General features: G+C 39.8%; 2 protein-coding genes across 2 annotated transcripts; both read right to left on the bottom strand.

Moving 5' to 3' along the window:
* Window positions 1-507: 507 nt before the first annotated feature.
* arl4d (ADP-ribosylation factor-like 4D) lies at window positions 508-3,045 on the bottom strand. Its single transcript, XM_084937189.1, has 2 exons — window positions 2,884-3,045; window positions 508-1,925 (listed from the first exon to the last, which is right to left on the bottom strand). The coding sequence occupies exon 2, from the start codon at window positions 1,811-1,813 to the stop codon at window positions 1,208-1,210; it is 606 nt and encodes a 201-aa protein (XP_084793315.1). The 5' UTR covers window positions 1,814-1,925; window positions 2,884-3,045; the 3' UTR covers window positions 508-1,207.
* A 2,106-nt stretch (window positions 3,046-5,151) lies between these two features.
* Window positions 5,152-12,694, bottom strand: tmem106a (transmembrane protein 106A). Its single transcript, XM_084937190.1, has 8 exons — window positions 12,536-12,694; window positions 11,292-11,455; window positions 10,905-10,968; window positions 10,610-10,763; window positions 7,242-7,382; window positions 7,105-7,148; window positions 6,929-6,982; window positions 5,152-5,595 (listed from the first exon to the last, which is right to left on the bottom strand). The coding sequence occupies exons 2-8, from the start codon at window positions 11,446-11,448 to the stop codon at window positions 5,484-5,486; spliced, it is 726 nt and encodes a 241-aa protein (XP_084793316.1). The 5' UTR covers window positions 11,449-11,455; window positions 12,536-12,694; the 3' UTR covers window positions 5,152-5,483.
* Between the last annotated feature and the right edge of the window lie 2,744 nt (window positions 12,695-15,438).

The following is a 15,438-nucleotide window of genomic DNA, read 5'->3' on the forward strand; positions in this document are numbered from 1 at the left end:
CCCCGGGGCCACAACTTTATCAAGGCTTCTCAGCCTCTTTCCCAAACACTTCTCAAGTGTTTCCCAAGTTGCGCAAACATCAGCAGAACTTATTTTTCATACATACAAATGCATCAACAGTCAGTCATGGCTGCAGTTTAATTATAGTTAACAAAGCATGCTTGTCTGTCCGGTCACGCCAAATAGTGATTAATGATGGATAACTATGCCAAATCTGCTGTCTGTATTGCTGTCCATGAATAATATTAGTTTATCTAATTATCAGTTACAATAAAATGTGTTTTCACCGAGTGTTTTTCGAGGTTACCTGCAATATTTTGATTTGATCATTGAATCCACTTGGACATTAAAGTCACGGCTACAGATGATGTTCAAATATCACTGTAGAAGTGGCCAGAAAATCTCAATATTGAGGTGAATTTAGAGCTGAGAGATTATGCGTGCCATGTAATCCAAAAAGTTTAACTCATTCCTATCAACTACCTTCAAAATACAAAGATAGCAATGTATGTTCTGTACAGTGCTAGGTTTATTAAGTCTTCAGTTTACGAAAAAATTACAATTTGTAAAAACAGTATAATTATACAGTGGTAGCTAAATTTGTATATATATGTGTCTATGAAGGGAATGCACTTAGGATCTGTTAGGAATTAAACTAAATATCATTGGTGCTAAGTGAGCGCTGGACGCTGTTCATTTACAAAAAAGAAAAAGGAGCCTCTGTCCAGTACAAATACATATACACTGAATAAATATTTTGAAAAAAGATCAGTACATTGTGGAAGAAAAACAGCAATTTTGTGGTACAGAATCTGTGCAAGCCTTTCGAGGAATATAAGAACGTTATTTTAAGTAAATCTTCTTCATCAAATGGGAATGTGGCCCTCTATGAGTCCTAAAGTGAGCAGGCAAGTGTCTTCTCAGAAATCTTCTTTAAAACAAGTGTAGAAAAGCACTTAGTGAGGACTAACTGCTTCAAGGTTTCCTTAAATCTATAAGCTGTCTAAGGACAGCTGCAGAACAAAAACAATGTCAATACTGTTTCAGTTATTATGAGCAAATCCATTTCTCCGGACCCTCAGGCCGTGTGTAATTGTTGTTTTGTTGGCACAAATTGCTTTCCCATTAAAGAGGACCATTAAGCCTGGAAGCATGTGAGCAGTGTATAAATCTCTGGTGTATAAAGTCCACAGTGTGAACCGGTAGTTCATCTCTTCCTGTTCCTGTTGTGCTTCACCATCTTCTTCCTCTTCAGGATCATCTCATAGAGTTTCTCCAAGCCCAGCTGGAGCCCCTGACCGTCCACAGCGCTGCAGCTCTGCACGTGATACAGCGTGTACATGCTCAGTTCATGAACAGAGAGCAGCTTCTCCACCTCGCTCACAGACAAGGCCGAGTCCAGGTCCTGTTTGTTGGCGAGAATTAGCACCGGGACTCCCTGATTCTCTGACGTGCGGGTGATCTTATGGAGCTCCACTTTGGCCTCCTCCATTCGCTCCACCTCGGTGGAGTCCACCACAAACACCATCCCGTCTGTCCTGCGAGTGTAGGACTTCCAGAGCGGACGCAGCTTGTCCTGCCCACCCACATCCCAAATCTGGAAGTTTATTCCACGAGATGCCCCAACTGCCACTTTGATCTTCTCTGTGTTGAAGCCCTTGGTTGGGATTGTTTTGACAAACTCCTTGAGTTTGAGCCTGTAGAGCAGAGAGGTTTTTCCGGCCGAATCGAGGCCAATGACAACCACGTGTAGGCACTGGAAGCTTGGCAGGAACGGCGTGCTGGGAGCGATATCAGTCAGCTGGTTCCCCATGACTCCAGCCAGCAATTCACACCTACTTAGGTGAGGTGAAAGATTCCTGTTTTAATCCGTTCTCAGTGGATTGGCATTTGGTCCCTGTCCAAGATCAGATGGTGCTGGAGGCCTTATCAAAACACACACACACACACACACACAGGCTGGGTTAACATTTAATGAAAAGACGATGGGTGTTTAAGGAATGTTTGCAAACCAAGCTGCACTTAAAATGTTTCGCTACTACCGAGATGCTTACTTTGCAATAGCAGTGTGTGTGTGTCTTCAAAATTTGAAATTTTAGATTTCAAACTATAAATGTGCCACATTACAGAGCTAAACATTAGTTAACTGGTGTCTGAGGTAATGTAGTTTCTTATTTGCTAAGGGTTAATCCTCTTAAGATTGTTAAACCTGAAGGGCTTTTCTTGGGCCAGATTGATTTGAATGCAGCCGATGGATAACATGTATTCACGGGGTCTCTCTGCTGACTGCCTATAAGGACTGCTTCAGCTGCACTAATCCGGTTGTTGTTGACATCCTGATACCCATCAAACAGCTGCTGTTTGGACTAAATAAAACCATTACATGTTTACAAGGGGAGGTTTTATCTTGTTTTTTTGTTTTTATTTTTCACTTTGACCCCCCCCCCAAAAAAAAAAAAAATTAATAATAATAATACAGTGTGCAAAGACTTTCATCCAGCTGTACTCAGCTTGCACAAGCATTGCCCTGTCATGTTTATTGACAGATGTTTTTATAACCTCGTTGTATGACTGTGTGTATATATGTGTGTCTGTGTGTGTGTATGAGGAATAATCCACCTTTTTCTCCAGTTTTCTCCCTCTCCTGCATGAAATCTCACCATCTACTTCATGTGACGACGTGTTTATCCTGATCGATATACCGTAAATAAATTTAAGAACTTCAACATCGTCTACCTATTGAGCCTGTAGGAATCCTGATATATTGGATTGATTGGATAGGATAGGAAAATAAAACATGCATGCAGTTTGCAGAGCCTGCACGAATCCCAGCATTGAAAACAGAGCCTGACCTCTCCTCTGCATATTTAAAAACCTTCCTACCTTTTTAGATGTTCGGTGAAATCATCATCCACAAGCGATAAACACGGCCATAGTTCACAACAAGCGATCTTCGTGTTCTCCTCCAGCAGCACTGAGAAGCTCCGGAGAGACTCGAGCGCACAGCACCTTAAGCCCGGGTGACGTCACGGCCACCTGGAGGGCTGCTGCTCCGCGCCCCCTGCTGGTGCAGTAGTGAATTGCGTGCATTCGGGGCGTCATGACCAGCAAACACTGATGCATAATAACGTGCATATAAAAATTAATACAGTAAAACACCCCCAGTGTTACTCTTTCTTCAAGTGTGAGAAAGTGAAAATGCATTCATAAAACATCTACACAAGAAGAACAAGTGTAATGTCAAATACACAAGTGAGTTTGACCACGTTCCTTTAGTCTTAAGAGGTTGTGAACATAGAGTGAATAAAATTCAATTCCTGGGTGTGATAACAGATGACAAAGTTTGCTGTAAATCTCACATTAAACATAACCAAAACATTTGAAATGGTCATTTGTGTGTCTGCAAAAAGTCTTGCATATGCTTTTCAGAATTTGTGGGCATGCATTTTACATGTATTATATATTTTTAATCTGCCTCTTGTTAATGGGTCTCATTTGAAAAAAAGAGGTCAGTGGAACAACCTGGTTAAATTAATGATTTCAAACAACTTGCTAGTTAACTAGCTCGAGAAATATCTTCACATGTATTGGTCTGATCCCCACCCCAGTAACAGCAGTACTGTTACAAAATAAAATTGAGTATTTATTGGTTTTACTGGAATTTTCACACTTGCAGTGGTTCAGCTTAGACCATTAACTTACAGAGACTCCAGAGTGCCCAAAGTGCCATAATATTTGCATGTCATACTACTGCGTGAAGTGTGTGCCCATAGAGTATCACTCTGCATGATACTTTGGGTCCACCTTGTGTAGAGTCAATGACAGAGCAGGAGAAAAATATTGGTGACTTACTGTAGGTAGGGCGGACACTGGGTTTGAAAAGTGAAAAAAACATTTTTATCGTACATATTTAGACAATTTATACTTTTTAATTGGCTCTAGTTAAAAACATGACAAAAAGCATACTCACTAAAACCAAAAGGATACGGAGAACAGCAGATGAAATAACAATGATGGGTAAATAACTAAGTACACCCTGTGATACAGTAGCTTGGACAGATGACCCCACATTTGACTCTAGAATATGTTGGTATACAGAGAAGTTCATGGTGGACTCAATGATGGTGCTCAGGTCCAATGGCTGCAAAACAAACCCAAGACATAACCCCTCCACCACCGTGCTGACAGTGGGTGTGAGATCTTTGTGCTGATGTGCTGTGTTTGGTTTTGGTTAAACTCGGCACTCTGAATTGTAACCAAACATCTCCACTTCGGTCTCGTCTGTAAAAAGCACATTGTTCCTGAAGTCTTGTGGTTTTCTTCAAATGTAACTTTGCAAACCTAAGCTGTGCTGCAGTGTTGTTTTTTAAATCAATTTCTTCTAGAAACCCTCCCAGACCGGTCATACTTAATAAGTATGTCTCTAATTGTACTGTCATACTTTTAACATGTTAACTGAGCCCTGCTGAGTCTGGGATGTAGCTCTTGGCACTTTTGCAGTTTCTCTGAATGCTGCGCGGTCTGAGCTTGGGGTGAATTTCCTGGGATGTCCAGTCCTAGAAATATTGTCAGTTGTCTTCAATGTTTTCCACTCATGAATAATCTTTCTCAATGTAGAATGATGGACTTTAAATAGTTTTGAAGCTGACCTTATAATTCTCTCCAGGTTTGTAGGCAGCAACAATTGTCTTTCCTCAGTGGCATTGTGATAACACACACCTGATTGCTTCAGACCAGAAAACAGCCAAAACGTCTTCTTTTATAAAGCTGGTCACACTTGCTGATGATCAGTTAATCAAATGCATTTGATTAGCAGCACCCAGCTGCTACTGCTTCCCTCTCAGTTCCTATCAAAGCAGTAAAGGTTTCACAGGACTGCACAGAGCCATGTGACTGTCACAAGACTGTCCAAGGACTATCACACAAGACCTTAAAATGAGATTGTAACTTTGGTTTATGCTTCTAAGTTTAGAAATTAAACATTTTACCTGCTTATTTTTCTGTATTAAAATTTTTAAGTTAGCTATATAAATATGCACTATAGTGTGACAATGGAAAGCTGACCTCAAGACAACCTGCTCACACCCTTTTAGTGTTTAAAATATCATGAAGAAGCAATGAATGAGGGAAAAAATGAAAACATATAATATGTAACATTAACCTTCACAGTTTAATAAAGTGCAAATAACAAACAATAAAGAGATCTATGGTCAACACAGTAGTACACACGTGTTCGTGTGCACACACACAAATTTAAAGACAATTTAAAATTGGTATGACTTCAAAATAATTTTTACATTTCACAAATTGTGCTCATTTCGCACAATGCTCTGAAACGTCTTTGTGCATTTTACACACATGCATGTTTGAAGCGTCAATATTTTTACATTATAACACTGTAGTGATTAATTTAAAGTCTTATTATGTGTTAAAACAACAGAGAGCAGTTATCGTGTATAAACTGCAGATTCAGTACACTGAAGTCATATTCTCACAGGATGTGGAATTGTTGAATTGGTGCCACAGTCAATATACTCAAAGGTCTCCACGGACAGCTGCTCCGTGTGCGAGAGATACGAAATATTCATTGTCATTCTGAAAAAAGAAAAAAAACATCTTTGTTACATTTTCATATTTCACATCTGTGCTAAATTTTTTTTACTTCGTTATAATTCTGGGTTTATTGATGGGCGTTCCCTTCAACTCTAGGAGCATTTTAGTGTCTTTTAGCCTTTAAATGCCTTTTTACTGCCACACGTCAGAGACAAATGGTCAGACTGGGAGAGAGCTGTAATTCAAAATCATTCGTTAAAATCAACCAAGGTGTGCATGAAGGCACCTCTGACTGTGCAACAGACCACATATTGAAGCAGATGGGATACCACAGCAGCCCAAAAGGTGTGCTACCGAGTACCCTGCTACCCAGTGTGGCATAATCCACACTGGAGTTTAACTGAGAACGGGAAACTGAGGCTACCATTCCCACCAAAATTGGACCACAGAGGACAAACATTGCCTGGTCTGATGAGTTTCGGTTCCTGCTGTTACATTCACGTGGTAGAGTCACAATTTGGTGTAAACAACACGAAAGGATGAATGCGTGGATCCATCCTGACTTATATCAACACAGTGGTGTAGAGGATAGTTTCTTGTTATACTTTGGGCCCCTTGGTAACAATCGAGCACCATTTAAATGCCTACATGAATATTGTTGCTGACCATGACCATGACTGTGACGAATGCTGTTTGGTTCCTTTTTTTAAGCAACTTAAAAACAACATGTACATGTAGTCAGTACAATCTATTTGAACTTTATTCTGTCCATCTATTTATGAAACTCAGAGTAGTACGTGAGGGGGCTGGAGCCCACCCCAGAATATCATAAGGTACACATCTGGACAATTCACCATTTTCTCACACAGCTAACAGACAAGCGCACAACCATTCACACCCACCGCCAGTTTTAAATCATAAATTAACCTAAACCCACGAATCTCCCCACACAGAAAGGTCCTGGTTAGCTGGTAGATTCAAACATAGGGCATTCTTGCCACCACACCACTGTGCTACCTGTCTCTTAATTAGTCCAGTTAGCATCAAAGTTACGAGCCACTGAAATCACTGAATGCGCACATTTCTCTCGAATGCATTTAAGGTAAAAAGCAGCTCCTCAATAGCAGCACTGTGACTGTTCTGTGGTTTAATTCCAAGTTCACTGAATTTCAAAGGAAAAACTGGACTTCCAGGAAGACCTTTCATGTCCTTCTATAAAATTTCAGATTAAAATATTCGACTGTGGCTTTGTGAAGAAAAATAATTTTGTGGTTGTGGTTTTTGTGCACAGTGGAAAAGTGAAGCTTTTAACATTGTGGGTTTAAAAAACTCAAAAGTGTCTCTGCCTCTTCCGCTGACAGAGGTTGACACTTACTGAAGCTCCAGAAATAAGGTGTGAATCTTGATGCTGCTTGACTTGCAGTAAGAGCTGAAAGACATGAACAAGTTGTGCTGAAGTCAGACATTTAAACAACAACAATGGACTCTAATCGTTTTTATCTTGAGATGTTTTTTGATGTTATGTGCTGACAACAAAGATTTCTTTCTTACGCTATGCCTTCATCTTTAATATCCAGGCCAACTGAAATTACATTCTGTAAATTATATCAGAGGACACAGAGATAAGATGTTAAACACATGACAAATGCTGGATATCAACAGGACCTGTTATCCAGTCTGAAGCTTACAGATTTCAGTGCTCTGGGCTCGATTGCGGTCATATTAGTGATCTTGTTCTTTCCCATGACTGTTTGACCAACCACAGCCTGAATGCTGAAGTCGACAATCTGAACTGAATAGTAGTTATTGTTGGTGATGTTGATGAGATTCTGCAAAAGGAAAAAAATCCACAAGTCAAGTGCAACCGACACACCTGTGCATTATTAAAAAGTGTCTGGGAATTTTAAGTGCCCCACCATCTAAGTGGGGCAGTGACCTACTGCACCATCTGTCATGTGAATGCAACGCAAGTGCTTCTTTGTGGATAGTGTTTTGATAGAGGCAATAAAAAATGTGGTTGTAAAAATATGGCTTAACTCTTTTACAACTATGTATGAGGGACCTCCACTTGTTAACACACACTAGTTATGTTATGCTGCTTGTTTCCAACTAATTCTACATATTTTTATATAGAATCAGTCACCAAGAATTCAGAAATATTAATCCCAACTTCAAAAGTGTCAGTCCCATTTTCTAATGTCCATTTTCAGAGATAAAAAAAAAAGCATGCTTAGAGCCAATCAGGGTTTAGCATAGCTCCTCTTAGCCATAGTCTAATGCAACCGATGGTGCAACAGCTATAATGGGAAGCAACGTCTGCAGGACATACATGAGTCATCAGTTAGAACTTGACGTTCATGTTATTTTAAAGCATGTTACAAAGGTGAGTCATTTTCAGATATTTATTGACTCTCAAAATCCAGTTGCCTAATGTTTATCACGGCAGAAGGTTCAGAGGTCACCGCCTTCCTTTGTCCACAGATTTGCAGAGATGTGGGTAAAAGAGGGCAGAGACACTGCATGACAAATCCACAGTAATAGGAGGAAGTCTGTCATCAAAGCAGACAAGCATATATATACTGTAGTTTACTAGTTACACTTAATTAAGCTGGGCAGATATTCACAAACCCCAACTTACATTTTCTATTCAGTTCATTGAGGTTTGAAGGCATTTGTTTATGCTCAGCTCTCTTAACCCTTGTATGGTGTTCGGGTCTGTGAGACCCGTTTTCAGTTTTTTTCAAAAGAAAAATTAAACAATTAATTATTTTTTCAACCTGAAATTCATTGGCTTTGGCTTATTTTCTGTGAAGAACATAAATCCGAACTAATTTTCAATGACCTCATACTGTACCTCCCCCCACGCATTTACATTACATACAAGGTGTTCGGGTCCACTGGACCCACGTCTAATAAAAGTGTTGAAAGTGTAGGTCCTGTGTTCCCACACTCTGTCTTCCTCCTTTCTGGTGCTGCTGATAGTGTTTTCTTCCCCTCCTGCTCCCGCACAAAGTTGCAACATTGTTGAAAATTCAACTATCAACACCGTCTGCTCTTACATTCCCACACATTTTACCCTCTTTCTTGAGGGATCCAAATTTTATTTTCTCATACCCTGTCCCACCTGCAAATTAGGGGCATAATACTATAAATAAGACTTTGCCAGTGTGGTTCTTTATCACAACTGATCAAGATGGCAAAAGATTATCTGCTGCGAGGGCCATCCAATTGATTTTGGAAGAGAGAGGGGCTTCGGATGATGATGTTGACAAAGAGGTTTCAGAATATTTCACATTTCCGAAAATTCAGAGTCTGACAGTGACTTTGAAGAAGAGGATGAGGTTGAGCACCATTTAGTAACAAAACGAAGACGAGTGCCCCATCTGCAGCCAGCTCCAGGACCAGAACAAGCCCACCAGACAGCAAGTGAAGAAATATGGATGTCAATGAATGGTGAAATTGAATGGTCTTCTTGCCCAAGAAATGAGCCACCTTGCAGAGCTGTTACTGTGATAAGCCAGGGCCAACACGGCTGACAGTTACTCATGTGCGGGACATCAAGTCTTCATTTGAGCTTTTCATCCCAGATTCCATCCAGAAAATTATTCTGGATTGCAGTAATCTAGAAGGAAGGTGTGTTTTTGGAGAGAGGTGGAAGGAGATGGACCAAATTCATCTAAGAACCCCAAAGGCCTACTTTGGGGTTCTTATCCTTGCAGGAGTTTTCTGGTCCAAAGGGGAATCCACAGAATCCCTGTGGGATGCAGAAAACCGGCAAGAACCTTTCCGTGCATCAATGTCTCTGGAAAACTTCCACAAAATTTCCAGGATTGTCCATTTTGATAACTGAGATGACCGACCAGCTCGACGGCAGAGAGACAAGCTAGCTGCCATCAGGACAGTGTGGGATAAGTGTGTGCACCACCTCCCCCTGTTTTACAACCCTGGGCCTAATGTCACCATTGAAGAGCAGCTGATCCCATTTAGTTGTGAAACATATTGCTTCACGTGTAAATGTGTTGTGTCTTTCCACTCACTCCACTTGATTATAACTGATTTATTTTTTTTATAACATTTTATAAAAAAAAAAAAAAAAGAGAAGCACATTAATTCATAAATGTGATCTAACAAAGGTAAAGGGAAAAAATTAACCATGTTTGCTGTTCATATGGCTTGTAATTGGGATGAAGTAAACATAAATAAATAAATAAAGTAATTTAACATAAAAATGTTTGATAGTGTTAATTTGGAAAGCCAAAACTCTAGCGGGTCCACCAGACCCATGAACACTGGCTGAGTAACAAAAATATGAACACCACACAAGGTTTAAGCTCCTCCCACAACATTTCAGTCAGGTTGAGGACTTTGACTAGGCCACTACGACACCTAAATGTTTTCTTTTTCATCTATTCTGCTGTAGATCTGCTGGTGTGTTTGGGATCATTGTCTTGTTGTGGGACTGAATTTGGCCCAAGTTGTGCATCTAGCAAAAGGACATTGTTCTAGGAGTCTTAAATCTTAACTCAAGACATGTTGCCATGTTCTGGTCACAGATAATAGGTTTTCTCCTGGGAACAACTCATATTTTTCTAATTTACTGTCATGAACTTTAATATTTAACATGCTAACTGCAGTCTATAGAGTCTGAGATTTAGCTCTTGGATTTTTTTGGCAATTCCTGTTAGCATTGCACAGTCAAATGTGATGAATTTGCTGGGAAATAAACTTCTGGAATGATTGTAGATTGTAGCACTGCTCCAGAGCTACAAACTGCCAAAACTGCACAGTGTCCTGTGAAAACATTGTTTTTTCACATGCCCATATTTAAAATTTAACTAAACTGACTTTGTGGTATCTCAAAAACAGTGATCAAGTCAGTCATCATTTGAATTATCGGACTATCTCTGATTAGCCTCATAACTGGGATGCTAATGCCCACCTAGAAACATTAAGTGCTGCCCAGATGTTTGGCTGCATACAGTGTTTTTTGGGGAAGTTTTTTGGTTACTGTTACACCAAAACTACTGATGAGCAGAGTGATTTTCAAATTACTTACTGTGACGTCCATTTTAACTTCACCTGGGATGAAGTATACTGTGACTGATTGTACAGACACTGGGGTGAGGGTGACACTCCGTGGGAAGAGGAAAAAGAGGATCAGACAGCAAATAAGGAGACACAGGCCCATGGAGATGCACACATACAGCTTCCTGAAACAGGGATATGCAAAATTACATTTTAAATAGAGCAACAGTGCAAACCATAAACACAAAAATATTTCTAACTCGCTTGTTCAAAACTGTAAAAGCACCCCTCACACACACACATTCGTGTACTGCTATACTCCTTACGTGCGTCTGGGTTTCAGCCTTACATCATTACACGGTATGACGGCAACGAGCTGGTTTTCTTGTCCTGCCAGTACAAGATGGAAATAAAGGTTTTGTTCTTACCACAGAAATGATGTGAAAGTATCTTAGCTGACACCAGCACATACATAGCCATGTTTTTCAGTCTCCTTCAGTCAACTTGCTATTAAATGTGAAATGAAAGTAATTTGGAGAAGAAGAAGTAAACACCGTGTCAGTTTTTCACGACTGGTTCCTCTAGTTTTTTATCATGCATGAGAAGCATTCAGCAGACAATGATGTCAAAGCCTTAAAACTCCAGTCAAAACAGTGGAAAATTGACAGTAAAGACATGTAAAAGCAGATTTTTCTTCACAAAAAAAGGCCAACCTCTGGGGATTCGGCCAGTGCCACGGCATGTGGGGCAGTTGTCCCCTGTTGTGTTTTCATCCATGCTACCATATGGAGGAAAGTGCTTCATTGCTTTCACCTTCTCCATCTTTTTTGTTACATCAGGATCTCCTTTATTTTGCTGCTGTGCCACCATAGCACTCCTGAAAGAAAACATCCAGTAAAGAGCATGTTAAAAGGGCAAAAACCACAGTTTATAACTCGCAGTAAACAGAAGTGACTGTTGCCCAGTCAGCTGTTACTCACCTCCCTCACAAACCTTGAAATGACCAATAAATGATGTGTATTACTGCAATACATGTTAGGATGTGAGCAGAATCTACAGCGTGGGAGTGATCAGAACCTCCCTGAATTACTTTTGTGTTTCCTGTCTCGGTTTTAAACAATGCTTTTTATGCTCATTTGTACTGGAGTAGCTTTTGAAGTTCAAAATCATTATACCAGGCCTTCCTGAAGACCCTCAATTCACGTGACAAAACCAACTTTCAACTAACCTTTCTCTGATTGGCTGCCCCTAGTAAACAGATGGTGGTTAAGACTGACACTACACAGTCATAACATATATATATATATATATATATATATATATATATATATATATATAGATAGATAGATAGATAGATAGATAGATAGATAGATAGATAGGAAGAAGTCAAAACATTTGAACTCAGATGACAGATGTTAAACTGGTTTGCTGTGTTTGGTTTGTACTGTGTTGTGGAGGCACAAGTATGCAGGAAGTCTCCATAAAGCCACACTAAAACAACAGTGTGCTCTGTGTTTTAGAAACACTTTGTACTCATAAGCTGAATATGAAGAACAATTTTTGCCTTTAAATAACATATTTTAAACTTATTTCTATATGAAAACACAAATAGCTTGTTCTATTACTCAGTATCGTGTGACTCTAAACTTTAGATATAATCAACTAGATAAGTGAAGAAAATTATTTGAAATAAAATAAAATGGTTTATTTAGAATTCTGTGAGTGGAGATTACAAATCTTATCTGCTGTATATGAAAGACTGATCGTTACTGTGCAAGGCTTGAGTGTAAACAAGTATTTAAACACTAATTAAGAAATAAACTACTGAAAGTGTTACTCCTAAACGTAATGGATGATTCTGAAGTCTAAAATTATCAAATGTATTATTAATTTAACAAAACCACAATTTTATATGCAATACAAATTAAGTTAAAAACCTCATCCTCTGCAAACTCACCTCACAGCTCACAACAAGTCCAAATATCATTCAGGATGAGCACATAAACGCTGCTAGCTCCTTTATGATTCAGCTTTTTCAGAAGCTACATTAAGACCGTGGTGCAGCTGCTTCCTATACACACAATGTACTGAGTGCAACACTTCCTTGTCTTTTTATGTGTCAGTCATTTCCTGATCACATGTGCTATTATCCAGCCCTACTATCATACCATAAGCTATTTAACTGGGTGCTGACACAATAATTTGCATATCAGCTAACGTGAACTATCTTTAACGTTGTGTCGTGGCATGGTCGTTACTCACGACCGAATTTGTTTCCCCTGCGTCGGGAGCGCGCACTGGGCAGGGAGACCGGATCCAGCTCCAAACAACTAGACGTGGAATAGTGACGTTTAACTTTTGTGAAACACATTACCGTTCAGTTTGTGGGTTACAACAGAAAATGATTTACATTTCTTGTTCTCACGTGGTTTCGGATTAACTCAAACCGAGGACGTTTTGCCCAATAAGAGGATAATCACGTGTAAACTCGATTCATATAAACTTTAATATTCAATATAACACTTCTTCAACAAGCAAACTGCTCTGTCTCGGTTTCCAGACGTCATTTTCCCTGATTGTTGTACATTTCCAAAAGTTGTCTGCTGGAAACAAAAATACACCTTTCTGAGTACAAAACAACTCCCTATTTTCTTCTAGTAAAACACATTTCTGTAGCTAGACAGAGCACAGGAATTCATAATAAAAACATAGCCTAAATGTAATAAAATGAGCCCCAAATTATTCTGAAAGATCTAGATTCTAGTAGAGATTTAAATTTAAACAAGAAACAGGCAGGAAACAAGGCAGGTATCTCTCAAAATATAACAGAACAATGTAAAAGGAGTAAAAATGGCAATTAGAAAATTATTTATACTCTTCTCAATAATCAGTGGAAAAGTTTTATTGGTGTTCAAGCATTCAAACCAATTTTAAAACTGCTGACCAGCTTTTTGCAGGTTTCTTCTGGGATTTGGCTGGAAGGCGTCTTTGTCAACACCATAATCTCCAACTCCCTGTAGATTCTCTATCATAGTAAGGCGAGACACTCCAAAATGTCACAAGATGACTTTAAACCTAAATACGGCAGGGGGGGTGAATCATTTGGGGCTTAACAGTATGTTTGTGTTGTGTATATACACCTTTTAGCACCCACACTAGACACACAACCTGTTTATGCTATATTCTCTTCAATAAACAGTGTTCTGACATCAGGTTTCTTATTTCATTCCACTCTGCCAGATGCCCTGCTTTGTTAGCAAACGTTTTAAACAGTCAAATCCTGTACAAGTGGCCACAACCTTTAAACACAACTCCATATTTGACAGAGACGTTACCCTTCTCCTACCACATTTGCTGTTTCATAATTGACCCACAGATTTCAGTTCAGTTTACTATAACTGTCCCGGCTGGCACAGCTTTTGGATGCAGTTACTAGTTTCAATAGAGAAGAGGTTTTGAGTGGGCGGCATGTGAGCGTTTGATATGAAATATTAGTCTTTGAAAATGTATTAAAACAGGAAATGAGTCAGAGTGGCAGATGTGTGCGGGCCTGTGCTGGACCTCTAGCAGTATCTTCATTATATGAAAACCGACTCTATGAGATCCTAAAGAAATTCATTTTAAAAGTGAAACTACTGATTTACTGGGGTTTTCCCATATAACCATCTCTTAGGTTTACAGAAAATGCCCTGAATTCACAACATGTTGAACCTTGTAGTGAAGGCTGCAGAAGGCTAGAGAAGGAAACGCAACATGGAAGGCCACTCCTGTTGGCTAAGAACAGGAACATGAGGCTGGAAATTGGACAACAGAAGGTTAGAAAAATGTTGTCCATTCTGATGAGTTTGAATATTTGCTGTGGGATTTAGACGGAAAGCTCAGAAATGGGTATAAACAAACAGACCCATCTTATGTTATATTAACTGATGGCTGCTTCCAGCTGACTCTACCTCACCACGACACAAAGCTCAGATATTCTCAAACTGGTTTCTTAAACATGACGGTGAGGTCAATGTACTCAAATGGCCTCTGCAGTTATCATATCTTCAGTAGAGCACGCTGGGATGTGGTGGAACAGTCTTGGATGATGTGAAGGCATCAAATCTGCAGCATGATGCTGTCATGTCAACGTCGACCAAAATCTCCAAGATATGTTTCCAGCACCTTGTTGAATCTATGCCACAGTGTACCTAATAAAGCGTTAGTGAGTGTACATCTAGTTTAACTGATCGTCTGTTTCCCTTTGCTTACAATCTCTATGCAAAAATTGGCAGTTTACTGTGTAAATATTACAGCTGTATAAAACTTGGTAGTTGCATCTGAAACACAAAGGAAGTTTACAAAAACATTTTTTAGTAATATGCATTTTAACATAGTTTTAACACTGAGTCATTAAACTGTAAAAGTCACTAAGTACTGTTACTTCTAAAGAAATCGGGGTTTATAGAGCTCCTGGTGGTTCATGGGGCGATCGTGGCTCAAGAGTTGGGAGTTCGCCTTGTAATCGGAAGGTTGCTAGTTCGAGCCCCGGCTCGGTCGTTGTGTCCTTGGGCGAGACACTTCACCCGTTGCCTACTGGTGGTGGGCAGAGGGCCCGGTGGCGCCAGTGTCCGGCAGCCTCGCCTCTGTCAGCGCGCCCCAGGGTGGCTGTGGCTACAATGTAGCTTGCCATCACCAGTGTGTGAATGGGTGGATGACTGGATGTGTAAAGCACTTTGGGGTCCTTAGGGACTAGTAAAGCACTATTATAAATACAGGCCATTTACCATTTAGTGTCCCCAGGGAATGCAAAGCTGTATGACCTGAGTCAAACACATACTATAAGACAAGCAGTGTGTCATTAACTGGACAGGCAACAGG

This window comes from Perissodus microlepis, chromosome 8 (genome assembly GCF_051167445.1).
Source record: "Perissodus microlepis isolate ML-2025 ecotype Zambia chromosome 8, ASM5116744v1, whole genome shotgun sequence".
In the NCBI taxonomy this organism is placed as follows: Eukaryota; Metazoa; Chordata; class Actinopteri; order Cichliformes; family Cichlidae; genus Perissodus; species Perissodus microlepis.